General features: G+C 38.8%; 1 protein-coding gene across 8 annotated transcripts in view; it reads left to right on the forward strand.

The window, feature by feature from the left end:
* Positions 1-7,768: 7,768 nt before the first annotated feature.
* The window catches only part of IKBKB (inhibitor of nuclear factor kappa B kinase subunit beta), a 75,391-nt gene continuing 61,489 nt past the window's right edge, over positions 7,769-21,670 (forward strand). For 4 of the 8 annotated variants that reach the window (XR_004958047.1, XM_036249768.1, XM_036249760.1 and 1 more), the window contains exons 1-3: positions 7,776-7,826; positions 11,608-11,727; positions 17,573-17,762. Coding sequence is in view for 1 of the 8 variants with exons in the window: in XM_036249769.1 (XP_036105662.1) it covers positions 7,821-7,826 (6 nt within the window). In the remaining 7 variants the exon portion in view is untranslated. Of the gene's footprint in view, positions 7,827-11,607; positions 11,728-16,910; positions 17,014-17,572; positions 17,763-21,670 lie in introns of those variants that run through there. The other 4 variants (XM_036249763.1, XM_036249762.1, XM_036249769.1 and 1 more) reach the window with 4 other exon arrangements.

The following is a 21,670-nucleotide window of genomic DNA, read 5'->3' on the forward strand; positions in this document are numbered from 1 at the left end:
TTGATGTTTAACCTTAATTTCATTTTAGACAGCCTTCTCTAGGCAGAGGTGGCTCCTTCCCCATGCTAATAAATCTCTCACTGTTTTGCAACATAGATGACTTCACTCTGTTCATTGTTTATGAGTTGTTCATTTAGTTACAAGATTGTAAACCAATAAGATTTAGGGTGTATAACTGGTTAATTTTCTATGCCAAATGTTAACTTTTGGTCTTCACTGACTTTTACAATTACTTCGATTGTCTTTTTCTTTTAGCACTTAAAAAATCCCCAGTGTTTCTTCATGCCTGGGAGTGAACATAAATGCTTTAGGAAATGTTAAGCATAGTTGAACTAGACTTAGTAAATTGGGTACTTGGCTTGTGTTATGATGGGATTCACGCAAGTGTACCTTTCAGTCTGCTTACAGTGTTCTGACTCATCTCCTCCCTAAGGTCAAGTAAAATCCATCATACTGTGAGTTACAGATTTTTTATTAGGATAGGAGAGAGAGGTGGTGTGTGCCTTATGGATTGTTTTTATTAATTATTAAATCCTTTGGACTATGTAACCTTGAAAACTTTCATAACCACTGTACTCTAAACTAGAGAATGTAGCTCATTTATTTTTAACCCAAATGCTGTGCCTTTTCTTAATGGTTTTGTGACTGTACTTGTGCTTATTCTTCTACTCAACTAAAGCTTTACTGATATAGAGAGTAAGTAAGCTGAGGTTTATAGGAGAATATTAATTATAAAACAGACTCTCAGAGAGATATAAGAATCACCCATTATTTGAGTTTAAACCATTAAGCAGTTTTTTGGCAAAAAAAAGTGCTTTGTCTGTGTTAGTTTAGGATGAAACATAATAAAGTATCTAATTCTTATCAGGGTCTTGACTTATATATTCTCTAATATTAAAGTCATTTTCTTAAAATTACCAATTTGCAACTCCAAATGTAATAATTTGGTCAATCTAGGATCATCAATGGATGCTAAAATCATTAGGTGAAAGATTGTTAGTGAAGACTGTTTTCATGGCAACAAAGTACAATTCATGGATTAATTATGAATTGCAAAAAGAAAATGTATCTTTATAATGGAGTGGTCTGGTGGCCACCGCTCTGAGTGATCAAAATGAGCCTCACAAATAGTGCCACAACTTGACCATATGTGTCTCCTAATATGATGTAAAAGCACACAATATCACCTAGAAAGTTTTTTTAAAATATGTTTTTATTGACTTCAGAGAGAGGAAGGGAGAGGGAGAGAGAGATAGAAACATCCATGTGAGAGAGAAAGAAACACCGATTGGGTGCCTCCTGCATATCCCCCACTGGAGACTGAGCCCTCAACCCAGACATGTGCCCTGACTGGGAATCAAACCGGGACTTCCTGGTGCGTGGGTCGATACTCAACCCCTGAGCCACACTGGCCAGGCCAGAAAGTATTTTTTGCTCAAATGTTTAATCTGTGTCTAATCAAGACTGTAAACATAACTTCCAGTTCTCAGGAGGTACAGGGGAGAGAGAAGAATTAAATGACATCAAGAGACCAATTAGACAAGTTTAGACAAATCCATATCGTGGAAAATTCCTCAAGACAATTATTCTGTACTCAACACAAGTCAAGATCATTGAGGGGGAAAAAAATGGGTGGGAGACCGAAAAAGACTGAAGACTATAACAAACAATTAAAAGCCTATAAAAAAATTCTTGGAACAATTTAGGAAATTTGGATATGGATTGCATATAGATGCTATTATAGAATGATTGTTAGTTTTTTTTAGGTGTGATAATAGTATTGTAATTCTGTAGGAGATTGTCCTTATTTGTAGAAGACTCCTGCTAGAATATTTAGGGATGGCCTGTCATCCTGTCATAATGTCTACAATTTACTTAGCAAAACATAAATGATGTAACTGTACATATCTATCTATCTATCTATCTATCTATCTATCTATCTATCTATCTACCTACCCACCTAGAGCGACAGAGACAGAGAAATTGAAAAAGAGAGAGTGTTAAATTGAAAAAGAGAGAGAGTGGCAAATTGTTAACAATTGTTTAATCTGGGTGGAAAGTATATGGATTTTCTTTTTTTCTTTTCTTTTATCCTCATCCAAGGATAGTTTTGCGTTCGTCTTCAGATAGAGCGAGAGGGAGGGAGGGAGGAAGAGAGAAAGAGAGAAACATCAATGTGAGAGAGACACATCTACTGGCTGCCACCCATACTGGACCGCGGGCCGATGCTCTAACCACTGAGAAAACCGGCCAGGCTGAATTTTCATTGTATCATTCTTGCAACTTTTCTGTATGTTTGAAATACATTCTCCCCCAAAAAGACAAAAATAAGTATCTCCATTTTAATTTCAGCTGAAGGTATCCCCAATTTAGTTGAATTTTTATCTTCACTTTTACATCTTAGACATGCTTTACACTGGGAAGTACTGGTCAATGATATGAACTCAGTTGATAGCATGAAATTTACCGTTCTAAGGATAGCTTAGTCAAACCTTCATTTCATGCTTGATTTTTAAAAAATTACTGATGGTTCCATGTGGATTTGGTCAACAAGATGTGGCGAGCTGCCTTATGATGCTCTTGGTGCTAGAGCCTTTCAGTTTTCGGTGAACCAAAGGCCCTTCCCGTTGGTGTGTTGATGCTTGCAGGTGCCATTCTGCTGGCCACTAACATTAAAGCCAAGCCCCACCTTTATGTTTATGGGCCTATAAAAGCCCACCTGGACATTTCCATTGCCCAGCTTTAAGATGAGCTAAATTAACCCAGGAAGCTTTTGTGCACTGTCTGTATTGAACCATAAAATTAGGTAATTTACATAAGTGTGAAGCCAAGGAAAAAATTCTATAGAGTACGTTGGTAATTTTAACATTATTTATACCTAAATTTTTGTCTTTTAATACAAGATGATAGTTATTGCTGTTGTATATACTAATCTTTTTTTAAAACTTTCTTTTTGTTATTGACACTATTATAGATATTCTCATTTTCCCCCCCTTTGTCCACCTCCACTCAGCCCCCTCCTCTACTCTCCTTCCTTCTGGCCATCACCTCACTGTTGTCTGTGTCTGTGAGTTATACATACATGTTCTTTGGCTAATCTCTTCACCTTTCATCCAGTCCCCCACCCTACCCCTCTTTGCTCTGACAGCTATCAGTCTGTTCTATGTATCCATGCCTCTACTTTAGAGGTTTAACAAGATATTAAAAGTAACAGGAGTAGGCAGTTCAGGGAGGCAGGAGGGTTTACAGAAAACTAATTATATTAGTTTAATTTTATATTTATTTCTATTAACTCATGTGCATTTGTGCCCACATACATACTTTTATTATACACTATTACTTTAATAATATATATTTTGAGAGGAAGAAAAAGAAACATCAATGTGAGAGCAAAACATCTATTGGCTACCTCCTGCACACTTCGTACCGGGGATGGAGACCACAACCCAGGCATATTCCCTGACCGGGAATCAAACCATCAACCTTTCAGTGCATGGGACGACACTCAACCAAGCCACACCAGCCAGAGCTATTATTATATATTACTTTATTTTACATCTCACAAGCATTAAGTAAATACCATTTATGGATTACATGCTGTAAGTTCTGAGACTATTTTTAGGTTTTTATGGCCATATCGGGGTTACAGCATTTCCCTCATTTAATAAAATACCATGTGATCTGAATGCCATCAAGCCTTACCCTTAAAATTTCTGTGCTTTTCTATGTGTGTGTGTTAAGGTTACATTAAAACAAAATAACTCAGAGAAAACCAATTGATGTTTCTCTTTCTATCTCCTCCTCCCTCACTCTCCTTTCACTCTCTCTAAAAATCAATGGAAAAAATATCCTTGGGTGAGGATTAACAAAAATAAATACATACATACATACATACATACAATAAAATAAAATAAAATATATCCAACTAATGAAACCACAGTTATAGAGGATCATGGACCAATTAGTCATAGATTCATGGTCATGATGTTTTATTTAAGAGTAATGAAGGGTGCCCTGGCCAGTGTGGGTGTCATCCCATGCACTGAAAGGTTGCCAGTTTGATTCCAGATCAGGACACATGCCCAGGTTTTAGGCTTGGTCCCCAGTAGAGGGCATGCAAGAGGCAGCCCATAGATGTTTCTCTCTCCCTCTCCCTTCTCTCTCTAAAAATCAATTAAAAAAAATTTTTTTTTTTAAAGAGAACTATTTTCTCAATACATTTAAAAAAAGAGTAATGGGGGGCAGTTTTAGGTTACATAATCTTGAAGAAAGGTGGACACTAGATGTTTATAGTTCAGCTTAGAAAGTGCTTTGAACAATGGGCCAGGGACAAGAAGATTGATATTTTCCGAAGGCACTGCTGATTTTTCATGAGTTTGCTGATCAAGGAAAAAAAGCAGAGATGATATGCATGGTGATAGGACTTACAAATAATATGTGATTTGTCCCATCAAAAGTGTAATGTACCTTGTCTTTAAGAAATGCTAATGAGCCCAGTCAGTGTGGCTCAGTGGTTGAGTGTCAACCTATGCACCAAGAGGTCACTGGTTCATGCCCTGGTTGTAGGCCAAATCCCCAGCGATGGGTGTGCAGGGGTTGGCAGGAGGTGGCTAACTGATGTTTCTATCTCTCTCTCCCTCTCCCTTCCTCTCTCTCTAAAATCAATAAAGAGAAAAAAATGCTAATGAAGCAAATGTAGCAATATGTTAACATCTTTTTTTAAATCAGTGGTAGACATGTGGTATCATTCAAAATAGTTTCACTACCCTAAAAATCCTCTGTACTCTCATTGCTCCCTCTCTCCTTCCTGTCCTCTAGCAATCAACGATTTTTTTTACTGTCTCCATAGTTTTGCCTTTTCCAGAATGTCATATAGTTGGAATCATTCAGTATGTAGTCTTTTTAGACTGGCTCCTTTCACTTAGTAATATGCCTTTAAGTTTCTTTCATGACTTTTCATGCCTTAATAGCTTTTTTTTTTTTTTCCAGTGCTAAATAAATTTTCATTGTTTGGGTATATCACAGTTTATCCATACACTTACTGAAAGACATCTTGGTTGTTTCCAAGTTTTGGCAACTATAAATAGGACTGCAATAAATATTTATGTGTAGGTTTTCATGTGGACATAAGATTTGAGCTCATTTTGGGTAAATACCAAAAAGCACACTTGCTGAGTCATATGGTAAGAGTATGTTCAGTTTTGTAAGAAACTGCCAAGCTGTTTTCTAAAGTGGCTCTGTCATTTTGCATTCCCACCACCAATAAATGAGAAATTTCCTGTTGTTCCACACCTTTGCCACCACTTGGTATTGTCAGTGTTTTGGATTTGGGCCATTCTAAAAGGTATGTAGTGATATCTCACTGTTGTTTTAATTTGCAATTCTTTAATGACATGACGTGGAGCATCTTTTTATATGCTTATTTGCACCTGTGCCTCTTCTTTTTAAGTAAGTTTGATTAATTCAACTTAGTATTATTATTACTCCTAGTAGGTCGAAAGTGGAAAAATAAACTATTTTTAAAATATAATATTTTAGATGGCCATAAGTAGTGTTGTCTGGGCTCATTAACAGAGGCTTAGGAAATAAGTATTTTGTTTTATTTACTTTCTCTAGGAAATGTTAAATTCAGATTAGTATAAACAAACCCTGTTCTTGCTCTTGTCCTGTAATGTAAGGCTGTTAATGGTAGAAGACTTCTACTAGAGAAGGCAGTCAAGACCAGAGGTCAAACTAGGCCTAGTAATCCTAAAATGAGTAGCTAAGTAGGTTGATAATAAAAATTAGTTGAAAGCTTATGAAGTAGTTAACTCTAAATTTTTCAAAACCTGATTCAAAGATGGCTTTTTCAACCCAATTATAGAGAACTGCTTGGAGGGGTTACTGTATTTGCATCTATTTGATCATATCATTGATCAATTAATAACATGACATGACTTCTATGTTTTATTACCCAATACAAAGTTTGAAAATATTGTTAGGAGTCATTTGATGCAGTGATCATTAATGAGGGCAAATTTTTTTTTATCCTCACCCGAGGACATTTTTCCAGGGCAATCAATTACTTTAAAAATTTTCCCTCATTATGCCCTGGCCGGTTTGGCTCAGCGGTTAGAGCGTCGGCCTGCGGTCCTGAGAGACCCGGGTTCGGTTCCTGCTAAGGGCACGTACCTCGGTTGCAGTTTGTCCCCGGCCCTGGTCGGTGGCAGCCACTCGATGTGTTCCTTTCACGTTGATGTTTCTCTCTCTCTCTCTCTGTTCCTCTCTCCCCTCCCACTCTACCTGAACAAAAAATGGAAAAATGTCCTCGGGTGAGGATAAAAAAAAATAAAGTAATTGATTAATTTTGAGTAAATGTATCCTTGTTTTTGAAATTTTTAGAACTATGTTATGAAAAGGGCAATAGAAATAAAGGTTATTGAAATATAATCAAATTTAACATTTTTATTAGTTTAAATATTTACCATTACTGTTATTATTAATATTATGATATTGATTATTGCTCATTGCAGGTTTGAAATACTAGTCATCTAATCTACATTAGTAAATGTAAGAGTATGGACAAGACTGGTTATAGAGGCATGTGGAATGACTTTTAAGATTATTTGAATATTGATGTGACATGTGAATGTGTGGATAATGTAGGAAAGTGATCAGATTTATTGTTATCAAAATATTCAATATATTAACACTCTTTTTTTTCTCTAATTGATAATTTAGTAACTTTAAAAAAAAATTCTCACCCAAGGATATATTTTTAATTTTTTTTTTTTGAGAGAGGAAGAGAGGGAGAGAGAGAGAAGCATTGATGTGAGAGAGAAACATTGATCAATTGCCATATGCGCCCTGACTGAGACCAACCCAACACCTAGGTATGTGCCCTGACTGGGAATCAAACCTGAAACCTTTTTGGTGTACAGGACGAACTCCAACCAACTGAGCCACCTGGACAGGGCTTGACATTCTTTATTTGGAATATTATCAATTTTTGGCTCTTAAAAACAAAAAATAACTACTATTATAAAAAAATCTAAATAAAATGTTACATAATGTAATAGGAATTAAAAATTCTTAAAATCTTTCTTAATAGATAAGAATTAATAAACTTTTGTTAATAGGATCACAGTCCAATTTAATTTAAATAATATTTACAGTACTTGAAGTCAAGAATTATTTTAGGGTTAAGCTCCAGGAGTTGAAGAGAGATTACATGTCAATTTATATAAGTATGTTTATATATAAAAGATGGCTTAGTGCAATTAAAATGGTATATACATATGCTACATTCTATTATAATGACTCTGTATAATTAGAAAGATATGTAATTGCTAAATTTGAACCTATCAGTAAAAGAGTTATACTTGATTAAAAGAAAGGAACGCTAGCTATAAGTTTGTTCCAATTAGACTAACAAGAAGAAAAAAAGCTAGGTTTGTTAAATTAGCTAGTAGTAATGTTCATAATCCTCACACAAATGGATAATACTACTATGAATTTCCTTGTAATTTGAATTACTAAGTGAATAATATAGAAGTGAGAAATTTGAATAACTTTTGCCCTTATAAACCTTCATTTGCTTGATTAGTGCTATTGCAGCTATTGCTGATGAAGAAACCATTTATAATGTTTTTTTCAGTTTTGTTATAAAAATATCCTTTACAGGCAGTAGTAAAAATAGATCAGTTCTTTGCTTCTAGGAAGATGGAGCGGATGTGCTTTTCCCTATCGCTCCTTCACTGAGTACAACTAGAAATCCTGGACATTATATATAGAACCTAAGACGACAGACTGGCTATGGACCCTGAGGTCCAAGGAACTGCATGATGGTGAGTTCCCTGGGGTTTCTTTTTGCTTCATATAGTCCAGGTTTGGAGGTGAAGAAGTGAGCTACCTAGAAATCAAATGGGTACAGACAAAAAGAAACAAGAAAAAAACCCTCAAGCCTGCTCTTTCTAGGTAAAGGACCAGGGAGTGGCATCCCAGCAAGAGAGAAAACTTCTGGACAAACATCACAGAAAAGCTGTGGTCCCATACTTATCCATACCAACAAAGGCTGAGGGGACAGCCTAGACCACCACCCTCCCCACAACCCCTGAGTGGAATGAGGTGTTAAATACACTTAGTGTGGTGATTATTTCTTAATAAATACATATAGCAAATCATTGTTGTATGCCTTAAACTAATACAGTGTTATATGCCAATTACCTCTCAATTCAAAAGAATGCAGGGGATAGAGGAACATGATAAATGACCCAAGGAGTCAGTCAAATCCAGAAAATAGGAAAATCTATATTTAAACGACCCATTTTATTAAATAAATACATGGCCTGGGGGAAAAGATGGAAATAGAAAAATATTACAAATTTTAAAAAGATAAATTTTTAAAAAATTTATCACCCAGGTGTACATGTGAAACTTATTTGAATCTTGTTTCAAATAAATTAACTATAGAAAATAATTTCATGGACAATTGGACAATATTGATTATAGACTGGGTTTTAGGACATATTAAGAAATTATTGTTAAATTTGTTATGTGTTATAATGGTATTGCAGTTATGTTTTTAGGCTTAATCTGTGGAGATATATTCTGGTGTATTTATGGGTGAAATTATATTATATCTTAATTTTGAATGAGCTTTTAAATAATCCAGCTTTTAAAAAAAAGGGGGACCCTGGCCAGTATGGCTTAGTTGGTTGAGCATTGTCCTGTGCATCAAAAGGTTGCTGTTCTATTCCTGGTCAGGGCACATGCCTGGGTTTCCGGCTTGATTCTCAGTATGGGGTGTGCAGGAGGCAGCCAACTGATGTTTCTCTCTCACATCAATGTTTCTCTTTCTCTCTTCTCTCTCTAAAACTAAGGAAACATTTTTTTTTCAAAAGAGGGGCGTAGGGTATAGATGAAAGAAAAATGACCAAGTGTTGACAGTGCTAAAGTTGTGTGAGGCGTACATGTGCATATATTGTATTGTTTTCTCTGCTTTTGTATATGTTTAAAAATTACTAAAAACACTGTTTTATAAAAAATAAATAGCTGAGAAGGGAATACTCTTCTTGGCTGTAATGAAGAAGCACCTTCCCTCCACCTTCCCCTCTAGGAGTGGTGTCGGAGGCAACAAATTAACATACAAGGCTTAAAAATGATAGAGCCTTATAATCTAACATCCCAAATGTCCAGTTTTTTGCTTTTTTTAAATCCTCACCCGAGCATATTTTTACATTAATCTTCAGGTAGAGCTGGAGGGAGAGAGGGAAGAAAAGAGAGAGAGAGAGAGAGAGAGAGAAACATTGATGTGAAAGAGACACATCGATTGGTTGCCACCTGCACAACACCAGCCAGGGCTGGGGACAAACCTCAGCTGAGGTACATGCCCTTGGCCGGAATCGAACCTGGGACTCCTTGGTCCGCGGGCAACGCTCTTACCGCTGAGCCATCCTGGCCAGGGCCCCAAATGTCCAGTTTTTAATTTAAAAAAATCACCCATCATACCAAGAACCAGGAAACTCTCAAACTGAGTGAAAAAAAGACAACCAACAGATGCCAAGACAAAGATGACAGAGATGTTAGAATTAACTGATGAAGATTTTAAAGCAGCAATCATAAAAATGCTTTAGAGAGTGATTAGAAACACACTCGAAACACATGAAAAAACAGGAAGTCTCAACCATTAGTAGTAGAATGAATTAATATGGAAATACAAGCTTCTCTGCTTATAAATAGTAGTATAAGAGCCCTGCTGTTAATACCTGTGGGAGAAGAGAAGGAAAATGGAGGGAATTGGTCAGTGTGGAATTCAAGCTTAAATTAGATAACTGATTTACTAATATCAGGGTGGGGAGGCATGCGTATGACAAAGTAGAGAGCATCAGTTTAAAGTGAGGACAGTTTAGAGCACCATGCCTGTGGTTGGAATAAAGATTCTAGTATTGAAAGGATTAAGCTTTTGAATAGATGGTGCAGATGTTAGAGGCTATTATTAGCAAGCCTCACCTTATGGTAGCACTGTGCACTGAAAATAATAGAAAAATTAGAGATATTAAGGTAGATGTCGTCAAGTAGGTATATAAAGGAAGTAGGGTCCCTATAAGAAATAATAAAGATATAATGAAAATGCTATACCTATATGGTTGGTAAATTACTTGTGGCTAAGTGCTGTAGGGGTAGGGGAGCACTCTGGTCCGTGCTGTTTTCTGCCACCCTGCACAGAGATGTCGACCCATTCTACCTGGTCATTGGTCATTGTCCTCACTCCCTGAGGCATTTGCTGCTGCCGCCTATCATCCTTCATGGCCTCTGGCTTATAAGTCCAGTGCCACTTCTACTGATGGTGTCTCTTGATCCTTGCTGAAAGGTTCCTCCTTGTTCTCGGAACCTCTACCAGTCACTTCTGATGCTCTCTAGGAGGGCCGAGGGACACAGGGGACTGGACACCCCCAGCTGCCTTGTCCATGTGATTGCTGTGGCCTTGCTGACAATAAGCAGGTCACTCAGGACGCAAGCACAGATTGTCTCAGAGTCCCAAAACATGAGGTTTGTATGTCCCACCATTCCTCTGAATTGTGTTTAGGATTAATAATAATAACTACTAATTAACATATAGACAGCAGAATGACAACTAGCATAACTTCATATGAAATGGTGCTACTGTTTACAGCACTGCAAGAGGCCACTTTGGTTCGAGGCGGAGTCAGATCACAGGACTGAGTTTAAGTAAGACAGACAGCACTAACAGGAACCTGAAGTCTGTAACCCCATGTGCTTACGGTGATGGACCGGTGTTCAGAACATTAAAATAAGAATAAACAGTCCTGGTTCCTTGGTTAATCATTTTAAAGGCATCTGTAGTCGGACACATAATATTAGAGCTTTTAGGATTGCATGTGATACTGGATTTTGTTCATATGAAGACAATTAGGATATAGATAGAAATTGGGCTAAACTCAGTTGATGCATTTTATTTTTAAAAATATGATTTCACTGATTTTTTTAGAGAGAGAGAAAGGGAGAGAGAGATCGAAAAGAGTTAGAAACACCAATGTGACAGAGAAACATTGATCGACTGCCTCCCGCTTAATGGGGATCAAGCCCGAAACCCAAGCATGTGCCCTGACCGGGAATTGAACCGGAACTTCTCAGTTCCTGGGACAATGCTCAATCCACTGAGCCACACTGGCTGGTCACAGATGATGCATTTTAATCACTGAGCATATCTGGGTTTATTAGCAGTTTATTCCATGAGGGTGTTTTAGTTGGACTTCAAGGCTATACACCCTATTGTCTATATAAATGCCAAAACAAATTTCCTGTTATTTTGGGGTTATATCTGGTAATTGAGTTTTGGTTGCATTGATGATATATGGACACTGTTCACAATGTATTCATTATTTTATTTGGGAGTTTTAGCATGCTTTGAAGTCATCCAACCAAAATGTGGAAGCTCAGACCAATGCATTTGTCATGTCAGTGGATTAATTTTATTTGAAAGAATTAATTACTAAAGCTTCAGATTCTTCTAATCTGGCCCTACTTGACACAAGGTGGTTAACTATTCTGATTAGGAGAAGAAGAGAAGAGAGTAAAACAGAGTCTACTCTGTTTCCTGTTTAGAGCATAAGGAGAACATGTCCTGGCTGTCCCAGCGCCGTGGCTATTGCACATGTGACCGGACAGGTAGCGCCTATAACATACACAATGCCACAGACTGTGTTTTGAACAAACAGGCCTGATGTAAGTGTGCCAAGTTCCTTTTGCTTCTTGTAATCTTCTTTACTGGATTCCTGTGTTGGATTAACAATAATTCTTTTTTTTTTATCCTCACCCGAGGACATTTTTTTATTTTTTGTTCAGATAGAGTGGGAGGGAGAGAGAGGAAGAGAGAGAGAGAGAGAGAAACATCGATGTGAAAGGGACACATCCAGTGGCTGCCTCCCGCATGACCCAACCAGGGCCGGGGACAAACTGCAACCTCCGAGGTACATGCCCTTAGTGGGAACCAAACCTGGGTCTCTCTGGGCCAAACTGGCCAGGGCGGATTAACAATAATTTAAAAAAGTAATTTGTAATTAATTTTCTGTGTGCAATTATCGGCTATCAGTGGATTATCCAGTCGCACTGGGCTGCTCCCTGGAATTGGGCCAGGAACTGCAAGGCAGTATCCAGTCACCAGACATTTGGAAAGCAGTGGCCTAAAGGGGCTTTTAGGCCCCGTTTTTAGAAATCACACTTTTTATGATTGTAGGCATGTTAGGAATACCTGTTTGTGTTCTCCTCAGTACCCCCAAAGAAGTGAGAGCACGGTGATTGGATGACACCATGGGTTCACAACTTCTGATCTGGGGAAAGCAACAAAATGGGTTAAGACACTGCAGTGCTGCAGACTGTTCACAAAGGCTCAGCGACAGATCACGGCCCCTCTGTCAGCTGTGTCATGGGAGCCACCTTGCTGTGGGGGAGAAGCCTTTGGGTGGTTGAGAGTCACACAGGTAGACAGAGAATAGTGTGGGCTTTGTCTGGACACCACTTGGCATGCATTTGACGCAAAATAAAGGGATTAGGAGACCCTGTCTCTAGGAACCCATAGTTTCATCTTACTGCGATCATAAGAAAATCGAGGACTCTCAGGTTCAAAGAGGAAAAGCAGCCCTTATCTGGAAAATGCCTATAAAACCCAAACATTTCAGAGAGCAATTTGGCAACAACTATTACAATATTTACATCTGCATGCTTTTTGAACTCGCAATTCTATTTCTAAAAATTTCTATGAAATTCTTGGCATGCATGCAAAGAGACACATAAAAAGATGTTTATTGCCACACTGCTGTCATAGGCCAAATTTGGAATAACCATCAATGGAGTATTGGTTAAGAAGTGAAACATCCATCCAATGAGATACGAAGTTGCTACAGAAACAATCAGAACTGACATATATATTTTCAAGACATAGTACTAGCCCTGGCCAGTTTGGCTCAGCAGTTAGAATGTCGGCTCATGGACCAAAGGGTCGAGGGTTCGATTTCCGGTCAAGGGCACCTACCTGGGTTGCAAGTTTGATCCCCAGCCCCAGTCAGGGTCATGCGGGAGGCAACCAGACACATCGATGTTTCTCTTTCTCTCCTCCTCCCTCACCTCTCTTCCACTCTGTCTAAAAATCAATGGGAAAATATCCTTGGGTAAGGATTAACGACAACAAAAAAGTCATAGTGTTAAGTGGAAAAATTGAAGCAAAGTTTATCTCTGTAAGTGGCCTTGTGGAAATTTTCACTTTTCATATTATCCATTTCCATATTGCTCTGTTTTTCCCCCCTCTCAGATATATTGTTTTGCATTTAAAAATGCATTTAAATAGGAAGTCTATATATAATTAAAAGAGTATATGAGGATCCAGTGATATTTACAAAGCCCCTAGCACAAATCAGGCATGGAATGATGCTCACTAAATCTTAGCTCTACAATATCCGTAGACATCTAGGTGCCATAGGTACCGTCTTGAGCTTGCTGCAGAAAACCACAGCACCTCAGTGAGGAGAGCCAGTGGAAAAGTTTCTTCAGCAGCTTTCCCGCCCTCTGACTGTCCCTACCCAGCAATTTCAAGTTTCCTGTTTAAGGAAGATGAACTGTTGATACTGTCATTTGTCTTGCTGGTCATTTTTGCCAGACAGCTGTTCAGTGAATATCAGGTGCTGGTGAAGTAAGATGAAGGATGTTCTCCGGGAAGCACTGATTTTTAGCTTTAGAGTCCAACCTTATTGCTGCTGTCAAAACTATCTCGAGTCTTCATGCTCACTTGCCATGATGTGCTAGAACTCTAATAGAGTGGATACACCTCTTTTGAAGAAACTCAGATATCCTTTCCAAATACGAATCACGGGATAGGCAAGGGAAGGAGCACATTTTACAATTGCAGAAGGGCTCTGCATTACTAGATCTCTGAAGAGTTCCCTTCAACAGAGGCTCTCTGGTTCATTTGAAAAAGGATTCACTTTAGCCTGGCCAGTGTGGCTCAGTGTGTTGAGCGTTGTCCCATGGACTGAGAGGTCCCAGTTCGATTCCTAGTTAGGGCACATGCCCGGGTTGTGGGCTCAACCCCCCGTAGGAGGCGTGCAGGAGGCAGCCAATCGATGTTGCTCTCTTGCATTGATGTTTCCATATCTTTCTCCCTCCCTCTCTCTCTAAAAAATCAATTTAAAAAATATTTAAAAAACAAAAACACTAAAAAAACAAAAGGGATTCACTTTATAAAAATTGAAAACTAATAAAGCCAGATATGCTCAACCTTTCAGAAATATCTATCACACAGAGCAGGAAATATTTCTACTAACTGGGACTATCTAAGATTAATGAGACTAATAAATGGCAAGACCTGCAGTTGTTGCAGGAAAAACCTGGTGACTCTTTTCATAAGTCTTACAAGAACTTAACTAAGCCCTGCTGTAGGGCCATGCATTCAAAAAAGCCCCTGAGAGAGATGGAGGGGTTGGTGTTGGTCCCAGTATTCTACTAACTTCTCTGCAGCGTGGTACAAGTTGTTTCACCTTTTTTGCATTTCCTTATTAGCAATGATGGAGAAATATTTTTCTCCCTGATTTATTTTGAGATTCAAATGAGACCATGTATCATCTTCTAGATCTTAAAACATATTATGAAACTACAATAATTAAAATACTTTTATTTTTATGGAGAAGAAAAGAAAGCTGAATTAAACAAAATAGAATGCAGGCATAAATTCAAAACAAATGAGAATAAAGTTTCTGATAAAGGTGGAATTTCAATGCAGTGAGAAATAAGATGAATTTTTAAGTAAAAACCTTTAACAATAAACTAGCCCTTTGTGGGGGAGGATTTTTAAGTAAAACCTTTAACAATAAGCTAGCCCTTTGTGGGGGAGGACGGTGCTGAATTCCTACCTCTTTACTCATTCAAAAGCAATGCTACATGGATCATTAAACCTAAGAAAAGAAAGTACATAATTACAAAGTAAAAATTTAAGTGAAACTTATTTATAATTTTGTAGTAGGGAAGGCTTGTCTAATCAGAATATAAAGCCTGGAGGCCAGAAAATATCAAATGAATGTTTAAAATTTTTTCATGACCAAAAATCTCACACTAAGCACTGTCAGAAAAAAAAATTGGGAAGCTTTTTGTCAAGGCTAATTTTCTTAATTAACAAGGGAGGTATTATATCAATAAGAATAGAGAGAATATATATTTGTGAGAAAAAGTTTTGACCAGGTAGTATGAAAGACAAATGGTTATAAACCAAAGAAAGTGATTCAATATCACTTATAACACCAGAAATGCTAAATGCATAATTGAGTTGACAAAACTTTAAAATTCTTAAATACTATTTAGAGTTAGCAAGATTTGGGTTAAAGGACACTCCCATATATCCCTGAGGAATATATGTGAATTAGGACAATTTTCTAATCTTTTCAAGGGATAATTGGAAACATCTATCACACTTTTAAATGCATAAACCTGATCCAGAATTTCACTACTAGAAATTTGCTCTACAGTTATAGTCTCAAATGTAAGCTAAGATAGTGTATGTGCAAGAATATTCTCATGCCTGGCTGGTATGGCTCAGTAGCTGAGCATCGACCCCATGCACCAAGAGGTCGCTGGTTCGATTCCTGGTCAGGGCACATGCCCAGGTTGTGGGCCCAGTCCCCAGTTGGGGGCATGCAGGAGGCGGCCAGTTTATGTTCTCTCTTGTTGATGTTTCTAACTCTCTCTCTCTCCCTCTTGCTTCCTCTCTCTTTCTAAAATCAATAAAGAAAAGAGAGGGGAAAAAAGAATATTCCCAGCATCACATTTTTGTAATAGCAAAAACTGGTAACACTTCAAATGTTCATTAACTGGTGGTTATGTAAATCATGTTACATACTATATAATAAAATAATACTCCGCTGATAAATCAATTATGTAGGTGAAAAATCTATGGGCTTGTTTTCCAAATACCATTCTCCACTTAAAGGAACCAGGACTCCTTCGAGGAAAGGCTGGTTCCAGGGCTGTAACACTGCAAGTGTGACGGTTCTGGAACATCTTGTTGTACCAGAATGTAAGGAAGTACTCAAAGAGTCATGAGACATGTCAAAAGGACACAGGCGCCAGCTTGAAGTGACTTTCACTGGTCCCTTGAAACAATTTGAACATCAAAAGAATAAATAAATAAAATAACAGCATTGGATCATAATTCATTGAATAAAATAAGAATCTAAGAGTTTATACTACTATAACAAACTTATAAATAGCAGAGAAGGGAAAGCTATTCTTTTTTTAAAAAAAATTTTATTGATTGGGAGAGAGAGAGAGAGAGAGAGAGACATCGATTTGTTGTTCACTAATTTATGCATTCATTGGTTGATTCTTGTATGTGTCCTGATGGGGGATCAAACCCACAACTTTGGTGTATCAGGATGACACTCTAACCAACTGAGCCACACTACCAGGGCGGGAAAATGATTCTTTACAGAATACCAGCTAAAAAAAAATCCCAACCTTTTTTTTTTTATAGTAATATCAACTATAGGAAATGATAGTTAGAAAATCATCAATGAATGCAGAAAGAAATGGATAAAAGTTTGATGAGGAAGTGGATATTTACACAATTCACCACAATCATAATTACAAAGGGAAAATCGTAATTTTACAAATGGAGAAATCTAGCAGACATCACCTTAATCAAGGAATCTAATAGCACCAGGAATGGGCAAGAGAAAATGAACATGTACCTCCTGAGATGATGCACTGAGAAAGATGCAACATTCCATCAGACAAACCCATATTGAGGTACGTTCTACAAAACAACTGGTGTGTGTTCTTTAAAAATGTCAAGGTCAAGGAAGATAAAGAAAGGCTGGTGAATTTTTCCAGATTAAAGGAGACTAAGGAGATAGAACAATTACATGCAATACTGTATGTTATCCTGGATTGGACCCTGGACTGGAGAAAATAGCTGTAAAGGATGGTACTGGAACAACAGACGGAATTGAAGTATGGGCCGTGAGTCAGGTAATAGTTTTGTATCAGGGTTAAATCTCCTGGTTTTAATAATTGAACTGTGCTATTTAAAGAAAGTCCTATTCTTAGGAAATGCACACTATGGTAATTAGGGGTAAGGGGTACAAGTCTCTAGTGTACTCTAAAATGGTTCAGAGAAAAATAATATGTAGATGGATAGATAACAGAGAAAATAATAAAGCAAAAGGGGTGAAATGTAAATAATCGGTGAATCTGGGTCATAGGTGTACAAGAGTTCCTTTGATTGTTTTTGCAAGTTTTCTGTAGATTTGAGATGAAGTATGCTGGCATTGAAGGAGCTCCCATATGGCTTATGCAGCGAAAAGGGAAGGTGCAGAGCCATGTGTGTATTACATTGCTTTAAAGCAATATCCCTTTTTGGCCCAAGGACATACAGGAAATGGTTGACAATGTTGGCTTTTGGGGGACAGACTAGGAATCGAGACAGAGAGAGACTTTCTTACTTTTCATTTGTGTCATTCCTAACTGTTTAAATTTTTCCTTTCCTCTGATAGAAGATACTTACTACCTGTTAATTTACTTCAAACAGCCCTGCAAAGGGTCCCGTACACAGGAGCATGAACTTGGAGACAGAGGCCCAGGGGAGAAAGGAGCTGGGTGTGATGCTCCCTGATACAGCCCCAACCCCTGAGGTGGAAGGTGGATGGCCCACATTTGGTGATCTGGCAGCGCTGAGAGTCACCACAGCCTCTTGCAGGAAGGGGAAGCTGGGCTGGCAGGTAGGTGGGACAGACACCCCTGACAAGGGGAAGTGCTGAGAGCAGCCTGGGCTGAGGATGGATTGGGGTTGACAGTTGAATTGTAACACAGCTCAGGGCTTTTAAGTCAAGTTCCCATCTCTGCTGACTATGTGGCCTTTTCCACCCCTCCTCCCTCTAGACTGTATGACTATTCTCTTCTCTCTGTTCCCCTTTCTTGGCATGGTCCCTGGAGGCTCATGATTAGCAGTCCTTCCCGCCTCAGCTAGCTCAGCCTGAGTTATTCTAGAGCCGCTGACCTGGCCAGTTCCCGTCTGGTCATCTCTGGCCTCTGACTCCTCAGTACGAAAAATCCAGCCCAGCCCAGCAGTCTGGCCACACCTTAGCAGTTTTCTAGAAATAATCACTAAGAATTGAAATTAAAATGAGCTGAATTACAAAACTATAGTGACTGTGGATCAGTGGTTGCCAGGGGCTGGGGCAGGGGCAGTTGTCAAAAGGTGGGGAGGAGGTTGATGGCAAGAGGACTTGAGGGAACCTTTTGGAGTGATACAACCTATGTACAGTTGTAAAATAACTAATTAAACTGTACATTTAGAATTGGGAGCCCTGGACGGTTTGGTTCAGCAGTTAGAGCATTGGCCTGTGGTCCAGAGAGACCCGGGTTCAGTTCCCGCTACGGGCATGTACCATGGTTGCAGTTTGTCCCCGGCCCTGGTTGGATTGTGTGGGTGGCAGACACTCGATGTCTCTCTCTCACATCGATGTTTCTCTCTCTTTCTCTTCCTCTCTCTCCCTCCTACTCTATCTGAACAAAAAATGGGAAAATGTCCTCAGGTGAGGATAAAAAAAAAAAAAGAGTTGGGAAGTTTTATTTTGTGTGAGTTATACCTCTAATGACCAAAATGAAGTAGAGACATTATCTATGTATGTAAATCATCTGACATCCTCTGGTAATAAAATAAGTAGGAATCTACCATTTTTTCTTCACCTGAGAATCCCCCACCTGCCCATTTTGCCATTTTTTTTTTGCCCACTTTGTAGATCATCACTTGACCAGTGTAAACTGAGTCAAATGGCAGTTAGTAGAAGCAATAGAAGTAGCAGAAAAGAAAAACAATGCCATTTAGGAACAAAAATGTTCTGTCAGTTTTTCTAAAAAGGAGGCATACATAATTCATATCAAATTACTACAGGTCTCTTCTTCCTACAGAGGCTGGTGGCTGGGCAGGGACAGAGAAAGAAATTAGACATAGCGTAGATCGCCTGCTCAGCTCAGATCTCGCTTATGCGAAGGGGGTGCTCTAAAGGAGTCACACAGGGTCTGGAGGAGGTCATGTCAGCCTGAGAAGAGCAGCTTGTGAGCCGGTGGGGCCATCAGCAGGAAAACAGGGACAGGCACTTGGTCTCAGCCTAAGGCATGGGGATCAGGATGGAAGTTAGAGTGCTGTGCCGGCCGTCTCAGAGTCTCTGGCTGCAGGGTCCTGTTAGGACCTAAAGCTGGGGCTTGTGGCCGAGGAGAGCTAGCTTTTCTGCAGGAGAAATTGGGAGGGATCGGTTCTTTGCTCAAGAGCAGAAGCCAGAGGAGCTGTATAGCACAGCGAGGGTTGGGGGGTCGGGGTTAGTGCCCGGGTGGTAGAAATGGAAACTTCTGGAGAGAAATTATCTGATGTTTAATTTGTAAATTGCTTATGGCACTTTTATGTGAATCTTTCTATCTCTCCAAATCTTTGGTGAATTCTGTGAAATACCAAGTTCTTCTGTGAATGAAAGATCACTTGGATAAATTTGAGGCAAAGCATTGACTTCCACAGCTGGGCAAAAGAGCCGGATCCACCAGTGCAGGAAGGCAAAATGACACATAAACTGGTCAAATTCCTCCAATACAGAAATAATTATAGAGCACCTACTGTGCGGCCGTAAATGTTTATTATTATTATTATCATTATTATTATTATCATTATATTATTATGGCCCTCGCACATGTAGGTGATGCATGGACAGTGGGAGACAGAACAGGCAGACAGGAAGCTAACAGTAGTGGGAGAGGCAACCAATAAACAATAAACTAATATTGTATTAAAATTAGTGAGGGCCTCCTTTTCACAGCTGCCTTTAAGGTGTTGGGTCCTTCCAAGGCAGCTATGGCTGCTTGGGGTGAGGCCTTCTCTTCATCCAGCAACTAGCACCAGTCCTGGCAGCCACCAGCCCAGGACCTGCCTGTACCAGGGCATCCATCTCTGAAGTAGCCGGACTCTTCTGGTCCTCATACTGCACGACAATGAGCTGACAGTCACAGAAGATCAGATCAATGCCCTCATTACAGCTGCTGGTGTAAATGTTGAACATTTCTGCCCAGGCTTGTTTGCAAATGCCCTGGTCAACATCACTATTGGGAGCCTCATCTACAATTTAAGGGTTGGTGACCCTGCCCAGCAAGAGATCCTGCTCCTTCCAACACCGTGGCCACCCTGGCGAGGGAGAAAAGAGTAGAAGCAAAGAAGAATCTGAGGGGTTCACTGATGACATGGACTTCAGTCTTTTTTACTAAATCTCTTTTGTAACATGTTCAATAAATAGCTGAACTCTTTTAAAAAATTAGTGATAAGTGCTCTGAAGGACTAGAATAGAGTGGTGACAAAAAGAGCCAGTGGAGGGGAGAGAAGGCCTATTTAGAAAGGGTGGTTAAGAATCTAAGAAACATACCACCCACCTCTTACATCAAATTTCTGGAAAGATGTGGAAGTTGAAAGGACTTGGAGACTTCTACTGGAAGGAATGAGCTCAATCCCAGTGAGCTCAATCCCAGTGAGCTCATTTCACTGGGATTACAAAGGACTCGGCTGACTTCTGGGTTATTGCAATTAAAAAATAACAGCATTAATAACTTCTATTCAAAGAGGGCTTAATAAATACCAAGCTCTGTACTAGGCACTTTATATATATATAACCTCACTTAAACCATATAACCATGAGCAATAGATTTTATTAGCTCCTATTTTACAGATGAGAAAACTGATGCTCAGTGAGGTTCAGTAAACTGAGTTTATAAAGCCAAGAAAACGCAGAGCCAGGATTAGAACCCACATCTTTCAGACTCCAGAGACCATGTATAACCAAAACCTAAAGAGTGCAGCTATAACTAATCTTTGCATTAGTCCAGTTCACTCATTCATTCAGGAAATTTTTATTGAGCACCTATGATATATCGGGCACTGGGAATGCAGCAGTGAACAAGATCTCTGCTACTGTGGAACAAAAATAGCTGCTCAAAACTAAGGTGACATGACCAATGGACATAGACAACAAAGCTGGGGATAGGGCGAGGGGGATGGGGCGGAGGGTGTCAATGGAGGAAAAAAGAGAAACATCTGTAACAAAAACAAATTAATAAAAAATAAATAAAATACCCAAAACTACAGAATTCACATTCTTCTCATGTGCACATGGGACATTCTTAAAGATAGACCACATGTTAGGACACAAACTAAGTCTCTACAAGTTCAAGAAGATTGAAATCATATCAAGCATCTTCTCAGATCACAATGGCATGAAACTAGAAATCAATTGTAACAAGAACATGCAAAGACATTTGAACACATGGAGGCTAAATAGCATGTTACTAAACAATGAATGGGTTACCGAGGAGATCAAGGAAGAAATTAAAAACTTCCTGTAAACGAATGAAAATGAACACACATCAACACAAAATCTATGGGATGCAGCAAAAGCAGTTCTGAGAGGGAAGTTCATAGCACTACAGGCCTACCTCAAGAAACAAGAAAAATCTCTAATAGACTATCTAACCTCACAACGTAAAGAACTAGAAGGCAAACAAAAAGAAAATCCCAGAGCAAATAGAAGGAAGGAAGTAGTAAAGATTAGAGCAGAAATAAATGACATAGAGTCCACAAAAACAATTCAAAGGA

The sequence above is a fragment of the Molossus molossus genome, unplaced genomic scaffold, assembly GCF_014108415.1.
Source record: "Molossus molossus isolate mMolMol1 unplaced genomic scaffold, mMolMol1.p scaffold_m16_p_9, whole genome shotgun sequence".
NCBI lineage: Eukaryota > Metazoa > Chordata > Mammalia > Chiroptera > Molossidae > Molossus > Molossus molossus.